At 45.2% G+C, this 18,894-nt stretch overlaps 1 protein-coding gene across 2 annotated transcripts in view; it reads right to left on the bottom strand.

The window, feature by feature from the left end:
• Window positions 1–18,894, bottom strand: part of CCN4 (cellular communication network factor 4) — a 163,570-nt gene that overhangs the window by 5,293 nt on the left and 139,383 nt on the right. For both annotated transcript variants that reach the window (XM_086966246.1, XM_086966245.1), the window contains exon 3: window positions 8,628–8,885. In XM_086966246.1, the coding sequence (XP_086822372.1) occupies window positions 8,628–8,885 (258 nt within the window). The remainder of the gene's footprint in view (window positions 1–8,627; window positions 8,886–18,894) is intronic.

Raw genomic sequence — 18,894 nt, 5'->3', positions numbered from 1 at the left:
GGTGCATGTGTGCAATGGTTAGTCATGGTGATCATGAGTCAATGTGTCTAGATTATCAACCACTATTTATAATGAAGGCTTCCGGTCTTCCGTTGAAATGGACTTTTACATATAAATACAGACGGAAAAATATTTTTCCTTTGTCTGTATTTATAAATATAAATGGAAAAATGCCAGTAAATATGTTAGCTGCGAGATTTTTTGTAGCTACAATGATGTCACATCATTGCATTTGTGGATTGCTCAACCAGGTGTCAGTTGCTTCGGATGCTAGCTTTCTGTTAGGGTTCTTCTGTGAAATGGAAACTAAAGAGAAAGAAATACTTTTGCTGGAAATGTGGTCTTTTTCTGACATTTGTCTCTTGCAAAGTGCAGCCTTGGGACGGAAAAAAAAAACAGTTCAGACATGGCCATATGCAAATCAGTCTGACCCTGTGCCTGTGTTTCCGGTCCAGGGAAGGCATGGCTTGGCAGTTCGGGCTGGACTGTTCTCATGAGGCACAGGGTCAGACTGATTTGCATATAGCCATGTCTGAACTGGGGTGGTGTGGAGTGCAAAAAAATGAAGGATTTGGGCCCAGATCTCTGTACTGGGGTGAATGTCTGACATTGTTCTGCATTCTGTCCATCAACTGTGGTTTTTGCATTTGTCACCCCGAGTGGGATGGGTATGCTCAGACGTGAGTCCCATGCTCTCCACACCACTGGATTTAAGCATGCCGGGCTGAAAATGGCTGGAATGCCAGAAACCGGTCCTCGGAAGTTTGTTTCCGGTCCACGGAAGGCATGGCTTGGCAGTTCGGGCTGGACTTTTCCCATGAGGCACAGGGTAAGACTGATTTGCATATGGCCATGTCTGAACTGGGGTGGTGTGGAGTGCAAAAAAATGATGGATTTAGGCCCAGATCTCTGTACTGGGGTGAATGTATGACATTCTTCTGCATTCTGTCCACCACCTGTGGTTTTTGCATCTGAGAAAATGTACATCATAAAGATAGGAAATATATTTCTACTTTCTTCAGACAGGTTTATGGCTTTTATGACTAGAGTACTTGTCTTTATATCTCTTTGCATTTAATACATTAGCGCACATCCACTAGAGGGTGCTAGAGTTCCATAACTAAGAATAGAGGGGTTTAAATGGATTTTGTGACTTTAATCTATATTCCCTTGGGGCATGAATTTGGATGAGTTATTCTATGTTTCCGAGTATTGCTAGCAAACGAAATATTTAAAATCACCCTCTTCGAGCATAATAAAATGCTTGCCTTTTGAAAGCACTACTTCTAACTACAAAAATTTAATTTGGTACCCATTACCACTATTACTAACCTACTTTGTATTTTTTTAACACAACTAAATTATTCCTATTCGTTGATTACAGATTCTGTTATTGTTCAGTAACATTATGTGACATGTCATATAAATACAGGGTGGATGGTGTGAACAGGTAAGATTTTATTTGGTAAAATACTTTTGTTGATATGTGCTCATGATGAGATTTAAAGTTTAAATGTATTGGGATTTTGATATGTGCATCTATTTTTTCTTTGGGTAATGCCGTCATTGTCAATTGTTTGTGCACTGCCGATTACATTTTTTACATACTCAACTTGTCAAACTGTGCCTGCATACATCCACTTTTCTAGTTTCATGTTTGTGAATCCCTTGTCTCATTTGCATCATTGATTTGTGATTTAGGATTCCAGAATCGATCTTTCGTAAAGAAATGAGGGCTTCATGTTCATTTTCCCAATTGTCCCTAATGTTTGTTTTAGTTCATATGTTTTGGGACAGAAAATTTCTCTTCATGGTTAAAGACATGTATCAATGCCCTGAGTGCCCAACTGTACTGTTTTCTGGATTCTTAATGCTGATTTTCTATCATAGGCGAGCAAGGATCATGCGTATGCATCACGACATGGTCCTGTTTCACGGATTGAGGTCTTGGTAGAGCAGGAGGGGTGCTCACATTGCTACCCTCATAGTAGTGGAAGGCTACCGCCTTCACCAGGAGTTAAACAGCAGGAGTGTGGTGGTGGCAGCATACTGTGTAGTGATGAGTAGTTGTGAACAGGTCCATTTCATGTTTTGCCACTTGATTGAGACCTACAGGCTCACTCACCTATTTAAAGGTTCCACTGCTGTGTGCCTAACTCAACTTTTTGCCCTACAGCAGGTAGATGTGGAGTGCAATGTAACTCAAGAGTTGTGACTCTGCCCTGCAAGTATGTGTCCCTGGGAATTGTACAGCACAAGGTTGGAGCAGTACTGGTGCCATACAAATGTGAGAACAAAGTCTGTTAAGAAAAAGCAAGATTCCTTTAGCAACCAGACAATAGATACACAATCATGATCTGCCCCTTTCATGGGCATGTTTGTTTTAGATATGTCTCAAACGGGTCTTTCAGGCAGGATTAAAGTGTTGTGCTAACAGCCCTTACCCTGAATATCCGGCTGGGCTCAGAGGTGTTATACTTACCCATTAGGGTTGACAGGTCAAATTAGTCTATTGTATGGCTCTTTAGAGGAATTTCCATTTACCTCATTAAAAGACTCAGTATAGGTAGGTAAATTAGCCTTCAGGAGCAACTCTACAAAGGTATGACTAATTAATATTCAAACAGGAGGTTTTTGTCTATCAAAACAATTATTTTGATTGGTGGCACTGGAGGTTTTACTCTGCAAGAGTCAGGCTACAATCATAGGCCTGTACCCTTGTTTGTAGGCCCAGTCTGTGGATGGCACTGTAGATGCTTAGGTTTCATATAGTGAGGGGCTACAATGTCAGATTGCTGACACCCTGCTTCCACTCTTATTTCAACCATCTCAGGTGTGGCTCATCAGCTCAAGGTCTGTATCCGTTGTCTGAAGAGGTGCCTCCAGTCCAGGACTTCAAGGGTGGACAAACAGTCCCTCTCAATGGTGACATACTCTGTGTCTGGTATAAGGTGACCTGGTGCAGGTTTTCTGTCACTTTGACAGTGCTGGACTCACCTCCAGGTCAGAACTGAACTCACCGATGCCAGCCCTGGGGTCCCCCTCCTGTCATGGTAGAAAAACACCTGGCCATCTGGTCCTCCAAGTGTGTGTGGTATCCACCTCTCACCCCTCACTTTTCTCCAGGACTGCTGTACCCTCTGTTTAGGGAAAGTACCCTAAAAAATCTGTATGGGTGGGGCACAAAGGGCAGCCACCCCATCTGGCTTTTTACTCTCCTGTGGGAGCTCCCAGCCAAGAATGCAGTCTGTGGGCATCTGTGTACAGACACTTACCATTCTCTGAGAAGGACCCCCTCAGATTCCAAGGAGACCCTGGCCACAGAGTGGTCAGGCATCTCCCTGTGGACATCCTTACTCTAAAGACTTCTCCCTGCAGTTACTGTTTTGGGGAGATCAACAGTTTCACCATCAGTGTCTGGACTGGCACAGGTATCCTGCAGAGCAGTGATATGGGCCCCCAATCACTGACGCCCTCTGGAAGTACTTTCTGTAATCACCAATTTACCTTTAGGGCCCACTTTCCAACAAAGGGACACTAGGGCATACTCTACCCTCTCCTCAGAATGACCGTCCCCTATCACCACACTATCCACCCTGCAGAGTGCCCACTAGTGAGAACCTTCTTGGAGACAAGGCATGAGATGAATTGTTTGGAAATGCTTGAGAGTGGTCAATGTTCTGAGACTGGGAGGAAAGAGTTCCAGGCTGCAGTGGCTGATTCAGAGGACTGTTTCTGAGCAGTTGATTGTTTTAATATATATCGGTTTGAGGGAAAGAGTTTTACACCTTCTGATACCCCTTGAGGTCCCTTTCTGTGCTGTGACTGATGCAGTAAGAGCACCTGTCCATGTCAGAGGACTTCTTCCACACAGATGTTCTAAAATTGCTAATTTGGAGGAGAAGAGTTTGAAGTGCCTGGGATATTTAGTAGCTGTGCTAGATGGGGAGAGGTATTATCGTTAGTGTCTTGAGCCACAAAGGAGCACCTTTTGAAGGTTATCTTGGCTGAGATGGGATAACAGTGAAGTCCAGGTTTAGGGTGAAACAGTTGTATCTGCTCACAGAGGGTGCCACCCTTGCAGTGGAGCTTAGACTGCCTTAGAGTGGAGCAATAGATGTTTAGAGTGCTCCCACCAGAATGTAATTTCCGAAATCTAGTTGAAAGCCAAAAAGCGAATGATGGGGGGAGATGAGACGAATTTCTGCTTTGATTGTTATATTTTTACATACTATCCAACTTATAAAATAGATTTTAGCTACATGTTCTTCAGGGGTACCACAGTGTTTTATGTACAATTACACAGAGCCTGCCAGGAGTTGTAAGTTGGTGCTATCTCCCTCTTTAGCATCCTTTCCATGCAGAATTAATGGAAATCCTACACGTGACAGGTTTTCTCAATATTAAGATGAGGTTCACAGGTGAAGAATGTAGCAATTGCAATTTTGGCAACAGACTGAAGAATGATCATTAATTGCTTAGAGCCCAAATCGCAAAGGTAAACAAACTTAGACCTAAAGTCTAACTTTAGACCTCAAGTCTAAATTTTGAACTGAAGTCTAACTTTCGGCCTAAAGTCTAACTTAGACCAAAAGTGTAACTTTACACCTAAAGTCTAAGAGACCGATTCACAGAGGTAAAGTTAGACCAAAAGTCTAACTTTACTACTTTTTGGTATTCACAAAGGTAAATTACTGTACTAACTTTGCTACTAGTAACGTTACTGCTAGTACGTTTACTAAGAGCAAAGTTACTAGTGGTAACGTACCTTTGGGAATACCGACAAGCTGAAAAGTTTGACTTTTGGTCTAGGTTAGACTTTAAGTCTAACTTTACCTTTGTAAATCGTGCCCTCGGTGTACTACGAGCGCTATACTAAACCCCTAAAAAGCATGTCATGATATGAAGTCATGGGAAATTGAGCCTCCCTTTCAGTTTATGAAGGGGTATAAAGCAGGGATTCCTTCTAATATCTACACTCTGGAATGTACATAACAGTACACTCAGCACAGTGAAATCTAGCACTAAAGATGGTTAATTTTTCCTGAGAGTACAGTATGCAACTCTTACTGTGCGCCAATAAGCCTGTAGTGATTGTCAGACAGCTAGTGAACCTCTGCTTCAGCTGGCAGAAGAGAAAAGTTTCAGACTGGCAATGACCTGCCCATTTACAGATTTCAAAACTACTGCAATGGTCTCCAAATGGCACCAGAAAAGAGGCAGAGTTAGAACCTTCTGCATGGCACAATCCCTGTTTGCGGTGAAGTGGCTTTGACATCTGGCAATCACAATGGGTTTTGTGAAGGACAAATATGTGTAGTCAATGAATAAATTCTTACGTTGTTAGGAACCACTAGAACAAGATTTTCTCCAAATGTCACAGGGCCCTTGAGGTCACTTTTGAATTGCCTTAGAGTATGTGTCAAAGCCAGTGCTTAATTTGTTAATGAAGGCGTGCATGTGCCCAAAACTCTGCTCTGTTTTCTTCCTTTGTGCTGCTTTTTTCCGTCTTTCTCTTCCCCCTCCTTTATGTGTACATGTTTCTCTCTCTCTTGCTCGCGGTCAATATTCGATGAGGAAAAATAAGTGCTGGTCCCCAAAAAAGAGCGCTGGTGGGCCATTCTGGGAACCACTGGCTCAAATTAAGCACTGCTCACAGCTGATGCCTTGAGTGAAACACAAAGAAACCTAAAACGCCCCCTGCCAACCCAGGTGGTCCTTCTAAAAGAGGGAACTACCAGCTTCTTGGCAGAACCTGAATGAAGGGTCCTGCTAGGGGTGTACCATCTCAAATTGTTGCCATCCATCCATTTGCTAACCTCTCTCATGTACCTCCTAAAGTGGGACCAAGGTTAACCTGGAGAAGTGTGGCTCACTGGTTAGAGGAGGCAGACCTGGAAGCAGAGGTCAGCCCGGGACCAGGGTTCAATTCCCGGCTCGGCAGGGTCTTGAGTCCTAAAATGTCCATGGACTCGACAATTCTCGCTCCGGTGCCTACTCGATTCACGGGTTCACACTCTGCGACTTTGGGAAATAGCTTGCTTAATCTCCACAACGGCCCCTCGCGGTGGGATGCCTGGCTTTCACCTTGTGGATACCCTGCCGGGGTTATCTCACACGGGAATACCAGGACGGGTTCCCTAAGCAAGCGCTTAGATACCGGGTCGGTGATTTGCGCTATATAAATACATGTACATGTACATTTACATTTACATTTACATTTGTACATTTAACCTCATCCTTCGACAGTGACACGACAATTTGCGTGTCATCTGCGTAGGATGCCATGGACAGGGCAAAAGATTTTATAAGTCTGGCTAGTGGCGTGACATACAAATTAAACATCGTAGGCTTCAATGATGATCCCTGTGGAATTCTGCATGAGAGAGAGTAAAACTGACTTAGAGGAGAACTCTCCTACTGCCACAACATGCTGCCTGAGCAAGTGCAGAACCTCCAATCTTCAGACTCTGCATATACAGCCAACCAGTATAGCACGGTTATGCTTGTGCTCTCTCCTTTAAACATGTGGAAATTGGCTTAGACCCATTTGGCACAGTCAATTTACTTGTACATCCCTACATGCAGTACTACATATACCTAGGGACTGTAAATGTTATTCTTCTAGTTGGCCTGCAGAACTAATTGTGCTACCCCACCTCCCAAGTAGCCCTTTAAACATGTTTTAGACCTGCCATTGCAGCCTGTGCATGCATTTTAAACTACCATTTGACCCGGCAAAATAAACCTTTTGCCAGGCCTAAACTGTCCTTTTTAATACACATAAGCCATCCCTAGGGTAGGCCCTAACAGCCCATAGGGGTGCAGTGTAAGTAAAATGTTGGACATCTACCTTTAGCTTTTACATGTTCTGGTAGTAAAGAACTCTTAAATTGATTTTTCACTACTGCAAGACCTACCTCTCTCATAGGATAATATTGGGCTGTCTATTACATTTAATACATGCTAACTTTCAATTGTGAGCAAGTAGGATTGGTGAGTTTGGTGTCCAAAGAAATGTAATTTAAAACCTGCTTTAATGTTAAAGTCTGAATTTAAGTCACAATTCTGAAAATGCACTTTCAGAAAATTAGCATTTGTCAAAACCATTTGGTGCCTGCAGTCACGTGACTAGGTGTAGCTGGCAGTAGTTTTTGTGTATTGTTCCCAGACAGTGAGACAAATTACACTAGATGTTGGCAAGATGAGCTATCTCTGACTCGATGAGGGGGAGGAGCTGTCACCTACCACACTTGCACATCACAAAGGCCCTACTTGCACAACATAATAAAGGGTTTGACACTAGTCTTTTGTGATCCGAGAGAAGTTGGGGCAAGGCAAAGGAGGCAGAAAGTTCTAAGCACCTCTGGGGGTGAAACCTCCAGAACCTTCTCCTGCTTCAAAGTGGGCATCAGGTGGAAATATTGGACCCTGAGAGCTGACTCTGCAGTACACCTCTGGGGCTGTGGAAGACTCAAGACTGCTGTGGTGTTCTGCAAGAAACACTGCTACTCTGTTGCCCTGCTGTATAAGTGGATATGCATCTTTAACCCAGGACCACCAGAGTGACTCCAAACGCTAGTTGTCTGGCCTCCTGATCAGACTGGACAGAAAAGCCTCCAACCAACTTGAACTCAGCACCTGGACATTGTCTGCTGTGAGTTCTACTAGCCAAGTGGTGCCACCCCAATCCTAGGTCCATGGAAGCGAGCGTGAAGGTGCTCTGCCAGCCGAGCTGTGGTCGGAACGGACACATTGCATTCCTGACACTGAGCCTTGCGTTTAACTCAGCAGCCTCTTGGTAACAACCATTGATGCAGGCCTCCACATTGCAAGCCCCTCGTCAACGGCATTCTCGATGATGACATCATACTCATGCAGCTACTTTGGAACCACCGGTGCACGATGCATCTTCGATGCAGGACTTCGATTGCGAGCTCATTGTCAATAACGTCCTTCCTGATGAAGCTGGACTCCGCACTGCAGCCTCACAGCTCCTCGGGACCACTGCTGCGCAATGCATCTTTGATGCAGCATCTTGCAACACTCCGCAATCAGGATTCAAGGAACATTTTTTTAGCAGGCCTAACATGCTCGCTGTATTAAGCCTGCGCTCCATAGTAGTTGGCCTGAACTTGTGACTTTGTCACTATCTGGCGCGACTAGATAACCCCAGCTGGTGCTTTTTCAATTTGAAATTGCATATCTCTGGTTCCTCTGATTGGATTTTGGTTTTGTTCTAAAATAATGTATTAGCTTTTACTCTATGTTTCTAGATTGGTGTGGGGTTTTTCACGCACTGTGCTTTCCCTTTATTACTGTTTGTTGTGCTGCATAAACACTTTACACATTGCCTCTAAGTTAAGTGTGACTGCTTGTGCAAGGTATCAGAGGGTTACACTCAGGGTAATTTGGTATTTTCTTGTGATTCACCCTGACAAGGTTTGTGGGTTTTGCTTGGGTAGGGTTTCACCCCACTCCACCAGTAACCCAATTTCCTACATCTTTCTTTTATTGAAGGTAGCAGTACTCATACTCAAAACAAAAATACATTTATATAGTAAACATTTGTATGGTATCACAGAGAAATTTCATTAGAATAGATCTGCACCATACTGCTGACATACCTGAAGATGCAACATGCCTGGGCAAGGTCTTCCGGATCCGCCTTGGATCATCACAAATCCACTGCTCACAGCACTGGCCCGCCATCTTGATTAGTTTGGGATTTTGACACCAGACAAGTGGTGGTCTAGAGTTGGTGCACACAGGGATGCAACCTATTGCTCCATTCAGGCATGTGCAGTTATACTTGCAATTTGGTTGAAATGTCTGCCCGTTCACATATCTAATTCCATTGAGAAGACAGCCTACTCCTGTCGTCTCTGTAAAAGAACAAAAAAAATTTGTAAATTGTAATACTGTAGGGAAACAAAACAATTATATTTAGTTTGATATTTTTAATTGGATTTCTAGGGTTTTAAAAAGGTTGTTGGAAATTGTTATCAAAGGAGGGACACTCTGCATTGCACCATTACTATGTGCACCAAAGACAACCAATAGCTCGCTTAATAAATGAGTGCATTATGCAAGTTACTAAGTGCTAAAAGTAGATATTTTGAATTGATTTCAAATGTATTTTCAGTCTTTCATCTAGCCTGTGTATATTGATACAATGAATACCTTTTGGTTGTTTCAAATACTGTTGTCTAGGCAAGTTTGTGTCATTCCTTCCTAGGTTTAAAAAGTGCATTTCAGAGTGATGCAAACCTTTTTACACTTCCTTTCTAATGCCTGTCCAGTCTCATCAGATAGTGTTGTGATAATACAGATATAGGGATGGAATCTCTCTTGTAATCCATGGGATTCTGTATCGCCTGTATAAATGGCAGTCTCTAATTTCTTTATAAACGGTGACTTGTGATGCACCCAGTCGTCGAACAGATTTGAGAAGGCACTATTATAAGGTATTGCAGTTGAGTTCTGATATCACAGCCTGCTACCAGAGGCAGAAGCCGAGGTGAAAGGCAGGTCAGGTTATGAAGAATAATCGATGCAGCTGTTTAAAGCAAGATTCTCCATAGTCGGTCCTTGAGGGCCAGATCCACAACAGATTTTTAAGATAAAGACATTTTGTTTAAATGGGAATATGCTAAAATTCTAGCATGGATCCAGCCCTATAGCACCGACTTTGGAGAACCTTGGTTTAAAGCAAAGAAAACAGAAGGTTCCTTTTCTTTTTTCTGCTCTATTTTAATAGCTTACAATGACAAGCAAAGAGAATATGTTTAGTTTTTGCAACCCTTAGATGGAGAAAAGCTAGAATCTTTCGGCATGTTTTTACACATTCCAAGCTACCACAGCTTTTTTTTAAACTTACTTGTATTGAACTGTAAATAATATCTGTTTACAACAAATATCTAACAGGTATTTTATGTGTTTAATTTCACACTGGAGGTTTTATTTTCATGTTTGCAAACATGCTTGCGCTCTCGTATGAACGAGCTACGCGCCCAGGTTTTAAGTGGTTTGTTGGAAAGGTGATGGTGTGCCCGTGTATTATAGGGGATACGGTACCCCATGTTGTTCATGATAAGGATATTTCAATTCAACTCGGAGTTCCACAACCTTATAGAGGTACTCTGCCTTCTGCCTCGTTCCTCAATCTGGTTATGGAGCTAATCTGTGACCATTTAATATATGGTGTTATCACTTATGTATCCCTTATATCATGTACAAATACCAAAAAGGGAACTGCAGAGCTAACTAATGTTGCCAGCATATCAAAACATAATTTGTGTGTCTAACTCTCACACTCTTTCCACTCACCACAATCCTAAACATTGTGTCCCACACGAGACCCAACCATTTGTTGTCATCAAACACTACATGGAAACACCTTCTACATAGGCTCCATACTTAAACAACACTGTATCAACCACTCTCCCACCACAGTATAGTATGCTACCCATGTAGGCATGTGCTTTAGCAACTCAACCAGGGTAATAAGTGCTATATAAAAGCGACAGTAAGATACAATACAATGCAGCCATGTTTGCATTGTTTTGGGTGACTGCGACACGTGCATTTAGTAAATGCAGGTAGGTACAACTTTTTACATTCTAGAGGAAATCCTTATCTTCTGTGCGAGTCATGTGAGTGATACCATCAATAACCTGTTTTCCAGTGAAGGATGCTTGCATACTTGCTCAAGATCCGTGACAGCACAAGGTCTCTTGCTTCATTGTTGATTTATTGGTATTGTGCAAAAGTTTGAGATCAATGCAGGGATATTCACATTGCAGTCATTTTCATATCAGCATATCATACATTGTTTTCTTTTTGGAGGACTGTTTTGGGTGTAACACAGACACTTTCCAAACTACTTGCTTCACAGTCTGACTTAGCCTGACTGTGAAACCATGGCATGGGGAACAGGGCGTCCCTGTTATGACTTCGACCGCTGTTATTCATCACCCTTGTGCCCAAGCTGGTGTTGTATTTGTATCTTCTACTCTATGGCGAAACTCGCAGCAATTACAGAAACAACTGGAATTTTGCTTACATTGTGTGCTGAGTGTACATCTTCTGGCTTATTCCATTAGTGAAAGAGTGGGATTTGTGTCCCACTTGGGGTTTCAAAAAGTTGACTTTATAGAATTAAGTTAATTCTATGAATATATCAGTGTTTACAGAGGGGAAGCCTAGCAGGGTAGCAATGGAGTATTGTATATAGAGGAGAGGTGTGGCACAGCGGCCAGAGTGGCTGACTGCGGAGTGCGGGATCATGGTTCAATAACCCGCAGCAGCTCAGCACCATGTGACTCTGGGAAATCACTCACTTATTCTTCCCGAGGGCCCCCAGCGCCTTGAAACCTTAAGGGGTGATATGTTCTCGCTTTACAAAAAATAAGGATGACATAGTAACAACAAGGACACGGGAATATGATGAGAATGAGGATGGAAGGATTTGTGACTCTTTGGAGCATGAGGTTTACCATGAGGGTGAACTGGCGGGTATAGCTTTGAAAGTCTCTGTTGATGACCACAGAGGCGCTCCATCAATTGTTGGGCTGTGAGTACATTCAGGTTGAAACTGCCGACACCAGAGTTAGCGAGCCCCATAAGATATACGAAATAACATTGCGTATAGAGGGTGATAAGACTAGGAAAATAAGGGGTCTATTTTGGGATAAGCTCTCAAAAGGCTATGATATTCTGTTAGCTGAAAAAGATTGGCCCCCAGAGTTTGTCAGGGAGTGCCCTCGTGGCGAAGAAATGATTATGCCTGCCTTCTCGAATCACATTCCGATTCACAAAAAATATACTTATGCAAGGAAATGGGCAGTAGCCCAGGCACCAGCAATATATAAAAATCATGTAGGATGGGATGAGGACTCTCCTCCTCACAAAATCCAGTTAAAAAGTGAACCGACTGCAAAAAAGGCAGTATCCCATTAAGCAAGAAGCTAAAAAACAAGTCAGGGAGATTTTAGATCAACTTGAATACCAGGGGGTGATTGAAACATGCACCTCTCAAATGAACAATCCTTTGTTTCCTGTCTCCAAGCCAGACAATTCATATCGTCTAGTTTTGGACTACAGACACCTTAACGCATGTTGCAAAACATTTGCAGTGCAAAATTCGCATAGTGGTGCACTAATGAATAACATAGTTAGGAAAAAATATAAAACGACATTAGACATATCTAATGGTTTCTTTTGTCAAAATATTGCACCAGAAAGCAGATATTTGACCGCTTTCTCAGTAATGGGGTCACAGAAAAATTTCTGTAGGCTCCCACAGGGATTCAAGAACAGCCCAGGACTATTCTCAGCCAGAGTAACAGAGTTACTACAAATGTATGATGATGAGGCATTATCTTACGTAGATGATATCTATCTCACAGACGACGACTTGGAGACTCACTTGAAAAGAGTGAACACCATAATACTTGGGTTCGCAGCAGAGGATTACAAATTCAACTTTAAAAAGTCTTGAATTACCCATCTGACAGTATTATTTTTAGGATACGAATTGTCAAGTGAAGGAAAAAGCCTAGCGGACAACTTCTTAGAGAAGTGTGCTATGCTCCAAGTTCCAAAAACGCTGAAGAACTTACAATCGATTCTAGGCTTGCTGAATTTCGGTAGAACTTACATTCTAAATTACGCGGAGAGGGTTAAACCTCTCTACGAACTAATTAAACCTGATTTTAAACCAATCACTTGAACTCAAAAACACACAGAAATTTTGAGATCACTGCAAACAGACATGTTAGCAAAAACAAAATTAGATACACGTGACAACACACGCGATCTTGTAATCCGAGTCATCCCAGGAAGATGCGGATTCACGTACTTGACCTCTAATGAGGGAGAAAAGGTACCAATTTCAATTAAATCCCACTTGTACACACAAGCGGAAAAAACATTCAGTCCAACAGAAAATACTGTGAAAGCAGTAGAAACTGCAATAGCGAATGAACGAGAACTAGCACATGGTAGAAGGATCAATATCCTCACAGCGGAATCCACCTTCGAGGCGCTATTCAGCCCAGTAAACCTGCCTACAGTGTCACTGGATCCGAAATGGATACAGTGTGTAGATTCTCTAGGAGCAGAAGATGTGAAATACTATTATGGCTGAGATACCCGCCACCCCCTCTCAACACAATCCCCAAGAATGGGAAACCGGAAACAGTTCTGAAGTCTTTGGAAGACGGGAGGGAGTAACCCCCCCGGCCGTATTTATTAAAATATGAAACAAAATTAAAACATTAAATAAACAGTTTCATATTATGTACAATTTCATTACCACATTGCGATGTTTGGCTAACCTTAACAGATTCTCTAATACAAAGGTTCTCCTAGCCGAACTAACATCCTGCAAAACATTTACTTGAAATTTTGAAATTGTACATCCTAACGTTTAAGGGCCAACGGCAAGGTCGTAACCGGTGTCAAGATCCCTAACCCAGAAATATCGCCCTCACTTGTGAGGGGCGGCCCAGAGGCGTACCTCAAGTGCAATTACCAATTTCCCTTGACTTGACGGGGGCCCCAATAAAACTCGACGCCACTTAGAGGTCGTACGAGGACTCGTGTGAGGTATCTAGAAGGTACCGTAGACCCCCCCCCAAACCCCGCACAACTTACCATATCTGCCGTCGCAGACGTCCTGGCCCCGGGAAATTCCCCAGGAGGGGGCTGTAACCCCTCCTACCCAGGAAGGGGCCTTGACCGCCTTTCCTCTTCTTTCGGCGACCCATCCTTAGAAGGGACCGCCTCCCCGTTGAGGGGCCAATGGCCACCTCCCCCGAGCGCTCCCATCCGTGCTGGGTGACGCCCACTCATAGGGATCTTCCAATTAGTGCTCACCGATCATGACCTTACCGCCCGACCAAAATAAATACGACAATGCTAACTAAATGACTAAACTAAAAATACAGTAGCAACTATACTTTTATTAAAAGCATGCTTACCAATGAACACTAAAGCAGAATTTCTTTATTTGCAAAACGTAACACAAATCGACATTCTTTATTACATACTCAAATCATCACGATAATACCACAACCTGTAAACGAAAATCAGAGTTATCCATCAACTTTATTCAAAACCACTTGCTGTCATCAGGGGCTGGTGGGTGGGTCAAAATTGGCTCTTCGTTCCGTCTCGAGCTCACGTGCAGCGAGGAGGTGCAGCTTCAGAGCACAGGAACAAGAGGATGCCTTCGGATCTTGCTTCTCCTTTTATCCGTCTTCAGGGCGGGCGTAAACCCGCCCCTGCCTGCCCCTAGGGCGTGGCCAGCCGCGTCAGTGTCTAGGCCAACCCACTCTAGGGCGGGAAAAGGCGCGCCCCGGCTACGCCGCTTCGGGCATACCAGCCGAGACTCGCCTCCCGCCCAAGATGGCTTCCCGGGGGGATCGTGGTACTCTGCCATACGTTCGGGGGGACCGAGTGGTCGCCCCTTTCCATATGGCTGAGATACCCGCCACCCCCTCTCAACACAATCCCCAAGAATGGGAAACCGGAAACAGTTCTGAAGTCTTTGGAAGACGGGAGGGAGTAACCCCCCCGGCCGTATTTATTAAAATATGAAACAAAATTAAAACATTAAATAAACAGTTTCATATTATGTACAATTTCATTACCACATTGCGATGTTTGGCTAACCTTAACAGATTCTCTAATACAAAGGTTCTCCTAGCCGAACTAACATCCTGCAAAACATTTACTTGAAATTTTGAAATTGTACATCCTAACGTTTAAGGGCCAACGGCAAGGTCGTAACCGGTGTCAAGATCCCTAACCCAGAAATATCGCCCTCACTTGTGAGGGGCGGCCCAGAGGCGTACCTCAAGTGCAATTACCAATTTCCCTTGACTTGACGGGGGCCCCAATAAAACTCGACGCCACTTAGAGGTCGTACGAGGACTCGTGTGAGGTATCTAGAAGGTACCGTAGACCCCCCCCCCAAACCCCACACAACTTACCATATCTGCCGTCGCAGACGTCCTGGCCCCGGGAAATTCCCCAGGAGGGGGCTGTAACCCCTCCTACCCAGGAAGGGGCCTTGACCGCCTTTCCTCTTCTTTCGGCGACCCATCCTTAGAAGGGACCGCCTCCCCGTTGAGGGGCCAATGGCCACCTCCCCCGAGCGCTCCCATCCGTGCTGGGTGACGCCCACTCATAGGGATCTTCCAATTAGTGCTCACCGATCATGACCTTACCGCCACAGGCCGGATAGTTGACCGGCTATCCGGACCCCCCACAACACTCCTACCTAAAGGTCATGGTGTAACATTTTCAGCCATGCTAAGAAGTCTCCTATGAGTAGCTCATTCCCCACCCGAGACAAATGCACTCCATCCCCCAAATACATACTGTCATCATTAATACACCCATGTGAAATAGCATGCAGTGTCTTGGAACGGAACAACCTACTCACTTTGTTATTAAGCTTCCTAACCGAATGATTTAAAGCAGGAACCGAAATAGCCCCCCGCCACACTTTTCGTGGGATCATATGGGACCACGCAATTGTGCACCCTGGAACTCTCCTCGCTAACCAACTTACAGTGGAAAGCATCGCCTCAAGAAGAAGTCGTCTACCAGTGGTGACCAAGTCATTACCCCCAAGATGTACTATCACTACAGACGGCGGTGACCTCGTCCGCCCTAGCAAACCCTCAAAAAATGATTGAAACTGGTCAATACAGAGACCGCCTCTTCCGTAGAAGGACACACTGTACCCGTATTCCCCAGCTACGTGAATCATATCACCTGCCTTGAATACGTCTGCGGCACGTCTCACGTATGAGTGGCCCACAACCCACACCTCCTTTTTCACAGCCGGTGATGTCTGACCGCTGGCCCGGTGTAGGGTCGCCTGCAAAGTCCGCCCCGCCTCGTAGGCTTGCGCAACTGAAAACCAAAAAAAAAACAAGAAGCGTGAGTACATTGCTACAGCTTCACAACATGTGCAACCGCACATACCTTTTATAACAATTGGAGGACCAACGCCCCACCCGTTTAACTTGTTCAACATCCAGACCCCTGGCTGTAGCTTCTGTAGCAGCCCCTATCCGAAAGGAATGGGTCCCAAACTCGCCTGGGTTCAAGCCCGCAGCGGCAATCGACATCGCAAGCACCCGCTGAAACTGAAATTTTGTCAGTGGGGTGGCGTCAGCGTGTCTCAACAAGGTCCCCCCCCATGATGCCACCCTTCGTGCTAAATAATCTTCTAGACACCTTACCGGGCATATGGAGGACCCGGGAATCCTGCGTATGATTACGCAGTCACCCATCCCACTTTGATCGGTCTTGGACCTGACAAATGAGACCGTCATCGTCTCCCCTCTGATCTGGACGTGCTCCTGGCACAATCCTCCTGTCACATCCTGCTTGTTCCTCGCCACTAATTCGCTTACCCGCATAGCCCTATGGAATGCCAGCGTAAAAGCGGCTCGGAATAACACTGTCTCAAACTGAGATGAACACGTAGCAGGGAGTCTGGATAATAACTGGGCCAGCCTATCCAAACCTATCGGGCGCCTCTCATCTACTCTGCGACCCTCAAGGCGTTGCCACCCCCGTAGCGCTTTCTGTACAACGAAAGACGCTGTCGGATCATGGATCCCGTGAGCCCTAGCAACAAAGGAAATGGCAGCCCGATGCCTCTGAGCCGTGGCCACCGATTTCCCGACCCGATGTAAGGACATCAGAAAATCCACCACCCACTCTTCCTGGCCCCAAAGCTCCTCCCTATCAGTCCCCAAAAAGGCCAAATAGGACCGGAACGCCCCTTCATATGCCTTCCTCGTCCTGGGTGCTAAACTCTCTCCCACGAGGTTACGAAGTTCGGGGCACCGAGAGACCAGAGAGCTTCGGGAAAGGGTGCCGGCTCCAGGTCCGCTGTGGGAAGGAAACCCCAGAAAGCCTGCATACGAAAACGAGACAGTGCATCAGCCGCCTGGTTCATTACCCCTGGGACATGTCTTGCTCTGAATAGCACATTCAATTGCATACAAAGTAAAACAATTTCCTTGAGCAGCCTCAGAATCCATTTGCATCGTGCTGCCTGACTATTGATACACTCAACCACGGTCATATTGTCAGACCAAAATACCACAGAGTGATCTTTGAACCCTTCGGGCCAAGTTCTCAGGGCCACTAAAATGGGGAAAAGTTCCAGGAACGCAATGTTACTTGTCAGCCCACTGTCATGCCACCATGTCGGCCACTTTTGTGCAGACCATCTTGTGCCGAATATGGCACCGAAACCTATGCTCCCTGCCGAATCTGTCCACAGCCCCAGCTCCTCAGAGGACACGGCTGATTTGTTCCAGACGACTCGACCATTGAAATCCGCCAGAAATGCCAACCAAATGCGCATGTCCTGGCGGACCTCTGCCGAGAGCCTTGTGCGATGATGGCACTCCTTCAGGCCGACCATGGCTTGAGCGATCGAACGGGAAAAGGGGCGGGCCATTGGGATAACCCTCAGGGCAAAATTCAACTGGCCAACTAACTGCTGTAATTGATGCAGCTTAACCTTAGGTCCCCTTATACACATCTGAAGGGATGTCCTGAACTTTGACACTTTGTCAGCTGGTAAACGAAAACAACCTTCTGCGGAGTCTAACTCGATCCCCAGAAACTCGAGGCAAGTGGAAGGTCCCACAGTCTTACCTGGTGCCAATGGCACGCCAAACTGATTCATCAAGACACAAAACTGTGCCAAAGCCTGCCCACATTCCGGGTTCCCGGCTGCCCCCAGGAACAGAAAATCATCAAGGTAATGCATCACATTTTGGAAACCCGTCTTCCTTGTGAAGACCCATTGTAGAAAACTACTGAATTTTTCGAAATAGGCACAAGATATAGAGCACCCCATCGGCATACACCTATCCATGTAATAATGACCCTGAAACGTGAAACCTAAGAGACGCTGATCGTCTGGATGTACCGGGAGCAACCGGAACGCTGACTCGATATCAGATTTTGCCATCAGCGCCCCGGGCCCCAGGCGATTCAAAATGGCTACGGCCTCATCGAAGGATGCGTACCGCACCGAACACACTTCCGGGTCTATCGCTTCGTTTACGGAAAGACCACGTGGGGCTGATAAATTATGTATCAGCCGAAACTCACCCGGGTCCTTCTTTGGGACCACACCTAAAGGGGAACAAACAAAATTAGGAACCGGTGGTACACCAAACGGACCGGCGACTCGACCTCGAGTAACCTCCTTCCTGATCTTATCCTGTACCACAGTCGTATGCTGAAAGACCGATAGCTGATTTTTACATTTCGTTGCACCTTGAAAGTCCCCCACTGGGATGCGGAAACCATAAGAAAACCCGTTCCGCAACACCCCAGCAGAAGCACGATCCGGGTATTCACTGAGCCAAGGAATCATTGCCAAGGTATCAATCGGGGTAGGTAAAGGCGCCCCTCGGACTATGTTAGACCTGTTTGGCGCCTCCTCTACCCCCGTTATCACCCGTTTTGGCTCTGCACGTGGATTCAGGATGGGATGATTGCCCACACCCACTACATTCGTGTCTAAATTTGCACGATCCCTGGGGCCTAGTACATTTACCTCTGTTGAAGTTCCAACAAACCCCCTTTTTTCCTGTGTTACCGGCAGGCTTCGAGTAATTGTCTGTACCCGCACCTGACCGAAAGGGCGTCCCCGCATACTGGCGGGAAGATTCGCCAACGATACTCCCCACTAATGGCAATTTTAACATACCAGTCTCCTTCATTTTGGACCATGACACAGAATCATAACAATCCCATGTTAAGTTTTTATCATGTTCTTTAGCTTTTCTAAACAGGTTATCATAGCAGAACCAATGATTACCCTCGTGTGATACCGAGTAC

The sequence above is a fragment of the Lissotriton vulgaris genome, chromosome 4_1 (genome assembly GCF_964263255.1).
Source record: "Lissotriton vulgaris chromosome 4_1, aLisVul1.2, whole genome shotgun sequence".
NCBI lineage: Eukaryota > Metazoa > Chordata > Amphibia > Caudata > Salamandridae > Lissotriton > Lissotriton vulgaris.
This window is presented reverse-complemented; position numbering and strand designations above follow the sequence as displayed.